At 42.8% G+C, this 13,625-nt stretch overlaps 1 protein-coding gene across 1 annotated transcript in view; it reads right to left on the bottom strand.

The window, feature by feature from the left end:
• Positions 1-13,625, bottom strand: part of WWC3 (WWC family member 3) — a gene marked incomplete at its 5' end in the record, with an annotated part of 657,764 nt that overhangs the window by 419,107 nt on the left and 225,032 nt on the right. The window contains one exon of the mRNA XM_078658903.1: positions 7,366-7,442. Within this exon, the coding sequence (XP_078515029.1) occupies positions 7,366-7,442 (77 nt within the window). The remainder of the gene's footprint in view (positions 1-7,365; positions 7,443-13,625) is intronic.

Genomic DNA, 13,625 nt, shown 5'->3' with positions numbered 1-13,625 from the left:
TTCTACGCTGATCGGGACCGGCGTAGTTTTCCAACTGGGGAGCCTCCCTGAGGTAGAAGCATCGGTCTTGGTATAGGACTTACCTTCTTCTTGCCCAGAGGCTGAAGAAGCTGCCTTCTGTGCTCCAACCCTGGAGCCAAATCTTCTCCCTGTCACGCAGGGTGCGCCTGGAAAAGGTCTGACAAATAGAGCAGGTGTCAGGCACATGAGACACAGGCAAACACAGAATACAGACTCTGAGTCTCAGACTTGGCCTTCTTCCTACCACAGTCAGGACAGCAGAAGGTAGATAAAGGCCAAAGACGTTACGAAAACTGCAAAAATCCAATTATATAACTAAGATTTGATGTAATACCAAAAGAACGTAGAGCTCAATGCTCCAGGGTTCTGCTAGCAGGACCAGGAAAAAAAGAGCTGAACGTAACTGCCTCTGGCTGTGCATCATGAGACACCGGGAGTCTCTGGAGACTCTTAAACGCAAGGTATCCATTTGTAGACACATAATGGCAGCCTAAAGGGGGCTTCTATATCCATTCCTTTTCATCCCTACCATGAAACAAGCATTGGCATAGTCAATTGGTCTTGCTTTTGGGACATTATAAGTGTTTAGCCATGCAACAGTTTATGTGGCACCAAGGATATTGTGCTGCAGAATTAAATACTTATAAGGTCCCAAAGGCGTCTCGCTATGACAATGTTTTCTTTGTTGTTTTTTTTAAATACACTTTCAACAGGTGAAGAGCGGGAAGAAAACGATGTAGATTTATTTGTTTATGTTGGTAATTTGGAACTAAAATGACCCACATTTAGGTTGTTGTCATTTAGATTTATGGTACTTACTTCTGATGAAGTAATCGGAGATACCATGGTGTGCTGGGCACAATAAATCACGGCCCTCTGGAGTGTTCTGCGTGTGACCAGCAGTCATATCAGTTTACATTGCAGGGAGCTGCCCTTTTGCCATTCATTACACAACGGTTGCTTTGCAGCCCCCTGCTCTGTAATCATGCAGGCGTCACGCAGCATGGTCTGGCCTTCTTAAATTGAAGGGCTTCGGGCGGAATAAAGTGAAGGCTGTAAAGCTAGTTACACGTCTCCCAGCTTGTCCGAGATTGACCAGTGGCGCAGGCGATCAAAAGGAGGTAAATATACAGCTCTTGAGTATAGGCGACAACGCATGCACTTTAAATATGGCACAGCAGAACTTCAAACACAAACAAATTACTACAACGTTTGAATGCGGTTACCAGAAAGGAGAAAGCAACCGCGCTAGGGTGGCATTGTTTCAGAATTTTGAGGCAGAGAAAATTAAACGTGCTGCACAGATCATAGCATCAAATCTGCCTTCTAGAGAAAGCATACCATACGAATGTCTTTTTAGAATTAATTTTTATGTGCCCTTATTGTGCAGTCCTGATTTAACAAGCATTGGCCGCGCGAGCGGCCGCGAGACGAGATATGTGGTGGGGGAGGGGTAGAAGCAGGAGTTGTAAGCACGTGCGGCCAACGCTTGGGAAAGACAGGATGCGAGTGGTGCGCGCGACGCCCCCTCCGCTCGTGCAAGGGCGCGTAACCGTGCGCCTCATGCCAGCAAAAAGCTTGTGGAACGACTTTTCAAAGCCCACTACTAAATGTTTTGCAGCGCATGTGCTGGCTCAGGCGAGACCTAAAAAGGAGTTTTGTGAAGAAAAGTTTTTTATGTGTAAAGCTCAGCGAATTGCTAAATTTAAAAAGTTAAACTGGCTATCTTTTTTCACTTCAAGATGAAGTAATGGCCAGTGTAGCCTAGTTGGTTAGGCTGCATTATTGTCTTTTGATCTCTTAACTGTCTACACAGGCCTTCCTGAAGAAAGGCAGAAGATGACAACTTAAGAAGATATATCTAATGAAGTGCTCCGGGGGCCACGCACATGGGCGGGACTATTCACATGATTATGACTATACACGAAAATCCCCTACAAGAGAATTGGAAGGATTTTACTCAACTACTCATTTGAGGCATGGTGGTATGCTATTTGTTACAATCACAGATTTAACCTCGCTTATGTTCAACCTCTTTTTAAACGTACTGCCTTAAGGTCTCCTGTTACTATATTTTTGGATCAACAAGCCAGATCCTCTTTTCACTGCCAGCCCTTCACTGAAGAAGTATGTCAAACCCCCTTGATTTTCTTATTCTGTTTTGATAAGAAACAGGTCTCTTCTAGTTATGCTTTACTCATTTACATATAGAAGTTTAACCTCATAATATTATCAGATTAGACTTATTTTGGACCTTGTATATTACTCTGCCCCTATTATTCCCAATTTATGTTCCCCTTGCCTCCTCCCTCCATCAATTACATTTTGCATCTTTTTTAATTTGATTGTATTATTTTGTTATAACTTATTTACACCTAATAAACTTCTTCAAACAAAGAAAAACAGGCACAGGGGCCCTGTTGCTACCTCAATGACAAACAACAAAGTACCAGCCTCAACATTCGGTTGGAATGGATAAGATTACAAACTTGAGCAGCCTAGCTGGGTCACCCACACAACACTACGAAGGTGCAAGCTACAAGTCACTACTCCAACCCAAACATGTGACAGAAACATAAAAACAACAGCAAACCACAAGATAAATGTGAGATGGAACTCTTCATGTCAGGGCCCCTTGAAAACATACTAGGGGATTGGTCAAATACTGAACAAACCATTGCAAGTCTTTGGAGAATCTTAGCAGGGTTCGAAAAATCCACTCACTACATTTCCAAGCCAGATTCAATTAGGGCAAGCTATTTTTGGGCCCTTTCTGGAGTAGGAAAATAAACCGAATTTTGACCTCTGTCTCTGAAAGCAGAGGAAATGTGACAAGAGAGCAAGATTTAAAGGCATCTTTATTGCTCACAAAGTAAATGAGCAATAAAGATGCTTTTAAATCTAGTTAACTTGTCACATTTGCTTGCTTTCACAGACCGAGGTCAAGTGCATTTCAGTTAGGTGGAGTAGAATTTGTAGGTTACTAGACCTGCAGGTATAGTAAAAATTAAATGAGTTTTCGAGCCCTGCTCAGTCAAATCATAATGAGGGTAGCTTGTTCATCTTTCATTCTGTTATCAGTGGAGCATGTGCCCCCCTCCTTATCTAGTCAGTGGATCTTTCTAAAGTGCAAACATTGTGCTGGTCTGAGCACATAAGAGCAAGGAGTAAGGGATACAATTAGGAGCACCCAAGAATCAAGGCACTGCTAACTATTCTATTTCAGCAGCCCTACACACCCCTAAAGATTTATACTGCTCTTTAAAGGCAATATTACTTTTTTACTAGCACAGTTCACTAAAATAGATGCTGATCTGAATATCTAATCAACCAGAAGTATGGGGCTCTTCTGGTCAGCACTTACATACTGTGCTTAGTCTTTCTTGGTAACGAGCCGGCACACCAGGCTGGAACTGTCTCTTAATAAGCAGGATTATGTTAAAAGCATAAGAGACTCAATCCGCTGGGCGTACCCCTTCATCTCCCTGCCCAAGCAGAATCCTTAAGACACTGTGTGGGTGTAAAAAGCCACTGATTGGAGGTATGAAGTTGTAAGGGAAAATGGAAACAAAGATGTAAAAGCAGTTTTGATTACCCAAAAGACCAAAACTACAGCTCAATATCAAATATTCCTTTCCTAGTCAAAATGTTTAATCAAGTACAATCAAGTGCAGAAATTCTTGGAATAACTTATTCTACAAATGCTTAGTAGAAAGACTGCTGGATGTTGCAAAAGTACATAAACTAAATCCAGATTGAAAGTAACTTTAATTTCAATTTCACTCCCATGTCACTTTTCTTTTAACGGCAGTCTGCCTCTTTCCCAGCCAGAAAATAATTTGTGAGTCTTCACAGTTGTTAACTTCTATTTATTTTAGTCTTTCGCGCATTTCCCTCAAAGAATTACTGCCATATCAACAACAGTAATACATGACCTGGATAAAACAGACTCCAAGTCTTCCTCACTTCCTACTTTTACGTCTTAAAATAATTTGAAAAATGGCAGCTTGATTACTTTTTACATGGATCAAAGAAACCACATTTCCATGCAATACTAGCTCTCCAGTCAAGAGCAATCATTGTACTGACATTTTTCTTCAGACTTCTTTTTACTATCTCTTACCTTTATCAGAGCACAATTAATTAATGTTCTCTAGAGAGGTTCCCATGGGATGCTCTTCTGAAAAACACACTGCACCCCCCCTGGTCACTAAGCCTTTCAGGAAGATGGTAAACACTTTTTCAACTCACGAACTCCCAAGCAACTATATCCAGAACAGACATTTATTGAAAGCTCAATCTCTATTCCATCAAATTACATTGTAGAAGAAGCAATCAGCTAATATTAAAATCTAAAGAGACTGACACTTCTAACATATAGATACATAAAGTTTGTATAGTAAAAACAGCACTTAAGCAGCTAACTTAACGAAAAAATTACAACCCTGCAATCACACCTATGCCAAAATATGTTGCAAAATGAAAAGTTGAATACTAACCCAGAAAGAAGACTGCATCAAGATACTAATGTCCGAGGACAGTATTTTGCTAACCTTCTGCTCTACCCTTATATTCTGAAGGCTGAACAAGCTTTAGTCGCCCATCTATGCACTTAAAAGAAATAAACGGAGAGCAACCACTCTTTCGCACCCCCAGTGCATCACAATACAATGCACCTTTACGCACATTCTTATTAGCTAGTATTCAACACATCCATGCACAATCACGAACATTCTTATTAGCTTACATATTCCAGCAAAAGCACACATTGGGCAAGCTATGCTCTCCAAAGAACATTTAAACAATCCATACTGTAGAACAAGTTTACAAAGCTTTTTATGAAGATCTTGAATTGTTCCCTGAAATAAAAGGCTTAACTTTATTACGGATACACCCTGGACCTATATCAGGGGTTAAAGTAGGTCCAAAAGGGCTGGATTCATGTCAGATTATCACAAAAACACTATCTAAAGGAGTTATATTTAGATTCACTGTAGGTGAATACATTTTATTTTGATAGCTTGGAAATCTGAGGTGTGTCCAGCCCTCATGAAATATTGAAATATGACTCAAGGGACTTCTCGGTATACACCTTGCTTATGATACTAATCAGCCTTTCCCCTTTTTTGTCACTTGTCCTCTCCTTAATTCAGTACTTCATTTTGCTTCATCCCCGAGCCTTTGGCTCGCATGAGAAAGCCCAGGAATTTAGAGGGGATTCCACATCTTCACCTGAACTTGCTGCTTCAAAAATTAACCACCCCTTGGCTGTAAAGGCTAGCAGCCCTTCTCTCTCCTGAAACTGCAGCTGAGGAAGAGCTTCAGATGCAGGCACCATGTGGCTTGTCATCTGCCCTTTCCTCATGTGGGGAGTTAATAATGGACTTGCTGAATAAGTTAATCACGCTACTGGCAAATGAATTGTGTAAAAGTGAGTTCACATTGTCTTGCAGGGTAACGTCATAATTTCTGCAAAGGTCAATACATTAACTAAAAACCTTCAGTGAGCTATGCATTTTCTAAATGTCAATTAAAACATATTGTTCCCATTGATTTCAGTGACATTTCTGAAAACAAAAAAAAACAATCAAAATGAATGGAATGTGCAAGTCATTCCTTTAGACATTTCACTGAAGGTTGAAAACCTGTAAAAATGTAAATAAAATTCCGTACTGACTCCCTCCACCAACCCCATTTACATCAATAGCATTCTAGCATTCAACCAGGACAGGCGAAAAGCGATAAGATTCACGCCAGAATATCATTAACTATGCAAATATGTTGCTACATTTCATAAGACTGAAGCAAAAGTCTGGTCACAAATTCTGGCATCGCCAAAGATCAGAATCAAGACCATTGCAGAACCTACCGCCAAGCTAAATGTTTTTGGATGCCTAACAACTAAAAACCATTCAAATGACTAATTGTGCCTGCAAGGAACCATACGTTGTCTTCCGGCAAAATGTTGGTCTTTATTTTTTTTAACAGCAAAAAACCTTACAGACTGCATTACAACAGAAATGCTTTTTACCTATGACTTTCAGAAGTCCTCATGATGGATAGCAGGCTCTGGCCAGAATACATATGTTTTCTTTGTTACAAGAGGACCATAAACACAATACTTTGCCCAACCACCAAAGCAAAGTGCGGGTCCATTCTAAGACACTCAAATTCACTGGTAAGAAACTCATTGCTTGTGATCTTGCCTGAATTGCTCCACAAAAATTCAGAAGCATGCCTGTAGGACACCCCATATTGTCCAACAAAGGTGACCTCATCAGACACAAAAAAGTTTGTTAGAAAAGGCATTAAGGCTCTCCCCTGTTAGACCTGGCATATGGAACCCAGCGCCAATTTGTGAACAAAACACAACTGCCAACGTTTTTATTTTACATGCATTAATTAAAAGCTCACTGAATCAGTTAATTTCTTCATGAGCTTACCGGGTAACAGCTGGCAACATTCTCGAATTTAAGATCACCACACTTCTAGCTGCATTGTCCAGTGGAAGGTACCACATAGTCTTAAAGACAGGTGTAAGTATCACACACCATAATAGCACATACACTGAATTACAATATTAAATTCTAGTGTGATCTAAACGACCAGATCCGATAGGTTTGAAGCAGGAATCAAATATTTAATGATTTGTAGAGATGCATACTAAAGTTCGACATGCAGAGGTCCTTGTCCATCCAGATTTAAGTTTTAACAGTCAAGTCATAAGAATATGTTCTCGAATTAGCGTGTGGTTAATACCAATCTCAAGGTGATGGGACTTCATGGTTCAGCAAGAAAAATGCTCTCTTGCTGCTTTTCCATGACACAAGGGGCCAGGGTTTCAAGCAGAAGCATGCCAGAATAAAGCACAGCATAAGGCTGAGGGGAGATTCCGGAGTGTAACTGGGGCATCTAGCAGACAAAAATGGACGCCTGCCAACACAAGCTCTTGAAACAGCAACATTACTAAAGAGATGATATTTGGCACAGTCGGTACTCAGGGGGGAAGCCACATCTGTTACATGAGCTCAGATGTACATTTAACTGGCATATACAGCACATTTGTGGTTGGTGATGTAACAGCGGTTACTCACATACGTATTACAGACAGATGGGTGAAAAAGGACAATTCACCCAGAATCACAGACAAACTACAAACAGAAAAGTTTTGGAAATATCCGATACATACAGGGAACTTTTCTATGAATAAATGCAAGACTGCACGTATAAAATATCGTTGAACATGGGTACCTAAAGTGCACCCCAACATACTATACCATCTTAGGGCACCAAATAGAAAGTTTAATAGAAACAAATAGTTTTATAGAAGCAAACTGTACTCACTCGGTCTCGCCGGCTTGCAATTTCTGCCTTTATTTGATATGGATCATACTTTGTGTTGGTTGAAAATCCAGAGAAAGCTGAAAATGAAACAAGAAAAAAAAAAAATCACTAAATTAATAATCAGCCACTAGGGCTACCACTTCAACGTGGCTCCTAGATTACACTCAGCTTTTCAAAGTCTCAAACCGACATCAAGTCAGGATGACCCCAAATCCTCATCTCCATTCTGATCCCCCGAGTTCTCTGCTTTTCTCAGGTTTGGATAATATACGAAAGACGGCCTCTGCTTTGCAATGTATGCACTGACATTTAACAAAATAAACGTTACACTTATTAAGCAGAACTCAAAATTAATAAATAACTGCTGCAGATAATAGCCATTGAAAGATAGGAAAATAATCGTTACTTTTGCTGCGCTGTTTTTAAACAAAGGTGCGTAAGACAAGTTCACATTCTCACAAAAAATACGGATGTTCGTTTTTAAAAATGTATTGCTTTATAATAAGCAAACTACAACAAAAATGGTTTGAGCAGAGGCATGCCATACAGTATGCATTACTGGTACACAATATAACTTATGTCTAAGTATAATTAACATTTCCCTATACAAATGGAAGGAGGTTTTGAATTTTTTCACAAAGCATGAATGGCTTAAACAGTGTACAGGAGGGATTTTAACACCTTTTACTATAGCCTTATAACCTGCCGTAGCAGGCTATACCGGCTATTAAAGTCCAGCTTCTGCGTTCAAGGCCCGAGCCGAAGGCGAGGGTCTTTAACAAGGGAGCGGAACTTTAATAACCGGTAGAGCCCTGCTTCGAAGGGCTATACGGCTATTAGAACATTCTGACACTAGAGGGCAGAATGTTCTAACAAATAAAACAAAGGCCTCTCAAAGCGCGAGGGGATTTAAATCCCAAAACACGGCAGATGGCGGAACCTTCATAGAAATGCACCGGATCTAAATAACCTCTATAGTAATTTTTAGCTTTTTTTGGGATATTTAAACGGGGATTTAAATCCCCTCGAGCTCCGAGAGGCCTTTGTAAAACATTGGAATGTTGGAGAGGTGCAACAGCGCCAAACTCACTATATTTACTGCCCCCCCCCCCCTCCGGCACTTCTCTCCCCATTTCAGCGTCCTCGAGCAGGAAAAGGAAGGACTTCCTTCCTGCTGCGGGGAACACCAACAACCAATCCTGGAGCAGCTTTCAGCACTAGAGCAGCTCCATGATTGGTGGGAGCAGGCTAACCCAGCACTCATTTTGAAGCTGGAGGCCTGGTGCCAGAAATGGTATGCAACGGTTACCACGCATTTTTTACAACGCGGTACCGTTACCACGCTACTTTTACCACGCAAGTCGTTACCACGATTTGCGCTGGGGGGCACTCCAGGATAGTAAATTGTTTAATTTACTATCCAACTCCTTCCCTAGAGTCCACGGGGACTGGAGTTGGAATAGTAAATTAAAAAATTTACTATCCAGCGCCCCTCCACGCAAGTCGTGGTAACGACTTGCGTGGTAAAAGTAGCGTTGTAACGGTACGCGTTGTAAAAGAACGCGTGGTACCGTCATACATCCGCCAGAAATCCCCCAGCTGTTTCACAGCTATGGGGTGGCTGGGTGCGCACTGCGCATACCTGGCTGGTCATAGAAAACCAGCTGGCCAACCCTGCATGTCCGCCCTGCAGGGGCAGCTGTAATCCTGCAATTGGAGGACTTGGACCTGCCCCCTGCACTCACACTGCACTTATACATAAAATGTCCATTTTACTTATTTGTGTGTGCCTGCTGCACTTGCAGCAAAGGGAACAACGCTCCTCCACTCTCGAGGAGGAGCACCCCCTGCCAATGTGTAATAGCACTGCTGCAGCAGCGCACTTTTATACTTCACCAGAACTACAAAAATGGAGCAATGTTTGATCTACACTTAGTAAGAAAAACAGTTGCTTTCTCAGACATAAAAGCTGCTGTAACCCAATGGGATTAACGTGATAACTGCTCGTTGGCAGTTTTCAAGATTACTGTTTTATGCCCGACTTGCAGCCCAAATCAAAAGTATATAATCAGAAAGTGGGCAGAGCAGTTCCAAGAACACTGCTGTATCATCTGTTACAAGGCTTGGTAACACCTTCTACACTCCACACGGAGAAAGGTTGGGTCACGAGGAGATGCACCAAGCAGCCTAAGAAGGGACTTCCCCAGCCGCGTGGTAGGGACAGAGAAACAATTTCCTGTAGTTGCTGCACTTTTAGGCACAAGAGTACTCAAAATGGAAGTGGAGGAGGAGCAGGCAGTGGAGTGAAACCAGACACTTAAGCACGATCCTGCAGTAGCAGATAGGCAGCGGCACAAAAGAGATGGCGAGGGTTGTGGCAAGCAGTGCAGCAGCCACTGTGGCAACAACCAGAAACAGGGTGGGATGAATAGACATGATCCACTGGCGATACCTCCACCAGCAGTCGGATAAGATCTCCAGGACGTGAACTCCCAGAATAGCAAGGAATCTCTGGTGCCTCATATTGTAGTGAAAGGCAGACCATTGGGTCAGCTGCAGGTTGGTGAGCTTGTGGCTCATTTAGAGGGGCAGGTGATCTGTAACAGCGCAAAAGGGAAAGCAACTGCTCACATGCGAATCTAGAACTTAGAAATGTTCAGGCGTTTTCAGGAGGTGAATTCTTCACTTGGATGCAGAGGTGAGACTTAGGCAAACACTAACACAGGGTCCAGATGTATTTAAACTACAGACTAAAAGAAAAGTGATTAGGATAATGCGGGAGGGAATACATTATAGGAGATTGTAGGAGGGCTACATGTTGATCTATTGTAAAAATGGACACTAGCACGGTACGATTCATTCCGTCCTAAAAGAGAGGAGAGGAGTGAAAGAATACAGGCTAGAACCACTCAAAAGGATCGAGTTACTGACAATAGCTTCAGGGAACTCTTCCCAGTCTAGGACAATGTCACTTCTTACTATGTGAGTAGCCAAAAGGAATGGACGGCTCCTGACTCCTTAACATCTTCTACTTAGACGACTGACACTTAGCTGAAAGACAAATTAAATTTCAAAAAACTTAATTGAGATAGATGGTGAATTTGTAACGTATTTATAACAAGATTCAGGGTCTTGCATGAAGGCAAAATTTTTTTTTTACTATGCCTTAAAAGAAACTTGTACCTTGCTCTCAAAAAAGAAGCTTGAGGGAGGAATTTGTGAAATGGGACTTGCTAGCCAAATAGCCAGGCAGCTCATTTATCGTATCAATAACAGCTAGAAGAAAAGCTTCACTATGTTTGAGAACTGGTCGAGCTGAATAACATGAGAAATTTAGGAGTAACTGCGCAAAGGGGAATTTCATAAGTATTTGTGGCTCTTTCGTTTAACCCTGCTGTTTAATCCCTTACTGATGCGTAAGGGATTAAACAGCCAACAAAATGATAAGGCTGTTAGTACAATATCGCTGGGCATATGCACCACCTCCACCATAAATTAAGATTTGAATATTTTTCTACCCCAATGAAAGATGCTAAGTGCTTATAGTTTTTCAGTACGGAGATACAGATACTACAGTGACTTTGGTTTCCAAAAGTTATGAATTTTAAATGCATGTTAACTCTGCCACAGTTAAAGGTATGTCAGCGATGAAAAAATCTAAACGTTGAGAAAGTCAGCACCACAATCTCCGGCTTCACTTTGACGTACAGGAACCCTTTATTAAGAATGAATCCACGGACATGTCTGACGACACCGAAGAAAACCTGCTACGGGATCAGATAGGTTACCATCACTGACAAAGAAACAGTGGCATTTAATAACCCCTTCAATTAAGTTGACATATTCCAAGCATCAGAGGAGGGTTGTACTAAGGTTACAAAAATCAGGAGCGAGTTTTGTCTGCATGTTCACTTGGAACCACTTTCTCAGGTGCACAAAAGGCCTCATGTGCAGGTGAGCCACTGGACTTAAACAATACAGTGCAGAAGCCATGGTTCACAGTATAGTGGCTCGTGTTGACTGAAAAATGCTCCATTGCGCCATTACCTTACCTCGCATTGCCAGGAATCGGGAGCCCGGTCACGACAGGAGCCCAGAGACGCCATCCCAGCCGTGAGGTGAACGGCGCGGCGTGTTTGCTTGTTGGTGGGGCAGCTAAGGACCACAAGCCCCAGAAGTCCCTGTGAGGCACAGGGGAAGTGACGCTGTTGGAGGGCGCCTGAGGCCCTCATAACCGGCCCAGCCCTCCCGCAGCAAGGGACGTGCGCGGGCCAAGGGCGGGCCCATCTGCGCCTGTCGAAGCCAGGAGGAGGCTGGGCCAGCCCCTTTACATTGACATCTTGGCTCCCCCTGTGAAGTGGTTAAGTGACTTAATTGTTCCGGTGGGGTATTCATATTGAATCTTTTGTCCTTTTTTCTGTTGCACAAACTGTCAGCTACTTGAGGTCATGAGTAAAGGCAGTGATAAGGGGGCAGGGGGCTCACGGGTAGTGGGAACCCCAGATGCATTCCTAATAAGAGCAGAATTGGTACTGTGCCGGGAGATTGAATTAACCCAAAGGCGCCTTTCACTGGATCATCGTCGTTCTTCTATTGGTGTTCCCGCAACTGTCTCATTGTTGTTGTTAGAGCCAGCTGGATCTGTCGACAATAGAGATGGCCAGGTGGATATACCGCTCCTTCAGGGACCATTAATGTCTTTATCAGAGCCGTCCGAAATCGACTCTCATAAAGAGGGGGACAAATCCCCTATCCACCCTTCCCCCCCAAAATACGGACTCGCCAGCAACCTTTGAATAAAGCTACCAGGGGGGGAGCACTTGGCTAGTGTAACCTCAATAAAAAGGAAAGCGGGTAGTATTCCGGCCACCTTACAACAGGCCAGTAAAGTGTCGAAAAATGGGGGTGGCACACGGGGAAAGAAGGGGTGTGCGCGTGAGGCTGCTAGTTCACGTACCCTTAGTTTGTTGGACATTAGCACACAGGTACGGTCTGAGCAGGTGCCCTGTGATTTGGAAAACCAAATTGTATCTAAGCTTGAGGAGAAGGTATTGGAACTATTGAAACCGATTTCCTCTAAACTTTTCGAAATAGATTCTAGGTTGGATAGAATTGAAAATCAGCTACTCCCTCTTGTACGTAACTCGCTGATTGGAGGTTCTAGTGAATCTATTGCCCCGACTGCGATTATGGGGGCCGTGTCTAATCAGACCCCTACTGTGGCCGATGTGGGGGCTATTGTAACCACCCCCCCCTCGTGGTGAATACAGGTGGTAAGCATGTTCCGATCTCTAAAAAAGACCAAGGAATGATCCCAGTAGTAATATAAATGAGGTCCCGGGGCGGGGTGACCGTGTATGTCAGCACAGTACAGACAGGCTAAATCTTCCCCCTGAGGCGACCCCACATACTGTCATCTTGACAAATGTTCGCCCCCTGCAGAGTGGTGTGGATGAACACTGGATGTCTCTGCGAAACAAGGCGCTACACCACGTAAATAATTTGACAGGTTTGGGGAGTCACTTATTTAAAGAATTCAAAATATTCAAAATGACACGTAGGATCCCCTAGGTAGGGAACTCTGTCAAAACCAGCAGAGGGGACTGTGTGATTTTGAATTTTGCCTCACCGCAGATCGTTAAATTGATCTTGGATAGGGCTGGAATTAGGCATTATTTAGAGGATGGTATTGTTATTGTACCTTTAGGGTTTTTCTATAGAGACTCCCTAGCAGTCATAAACGAAAGGTCAGAACGCAGGCAACTACCACAGGCCCGGGGTCCTCGCGACTTCCTTGTACCCATTCAAAATAGATTTGAGATATTTTCAGATCTGGAAGAGATTGATTGACTAGCAACCCCAGGAACGTCAAACATTGCTGTTCAGTTGAATGGGGTTCAAATGAAGGAAACATTAGCAGCAAGTATCTCTTCCAAAGAGAGGGTGGCTCTTAATGAAATTAATGAGGGCACCAAGATATTAACTTGGAATATTGCAGGCCTAAAGAACAAACTAGATGATGTCCTATGGAGAAACTCTTTATGTGGAGCTGACATCATTGGGTTGCAGGAAACATGGGACACTGAGAACTTGCTATGCTTAGATGGTTATACAACTTAATTTGCCCCAGCAATTGCCTCTAAAAAGGGGAGGGCGAAGGGCGGGTTAGTGACTGATTTCCGCAAGTATTTCATGTACCCACACTAAATTGGACACAGACTCACCACACTGTTTGGTAGTGCAAATTGCTTCTACCCATG

The sequence above is a fragment of the Lissotriton helveticus genome, chromosome 8 (genome assembly GCF_964261635.1).
Source record: "Lissotriton helveticus chromosome 8, aLisHel1.1, whole genome shotgun sequence".
NCBI classification, from domain to species: domain Eukaryota; kingdom Metazoa; phylum Chordata; class Amphibia; order Caudata; family Salamandridae; genus Lissotriton; species Lissotriton helveticus.
Note: the sequence above shows the minus strand (reverse complement) of the source record. Positions and strands in the feature narration are given on the sequence as shown.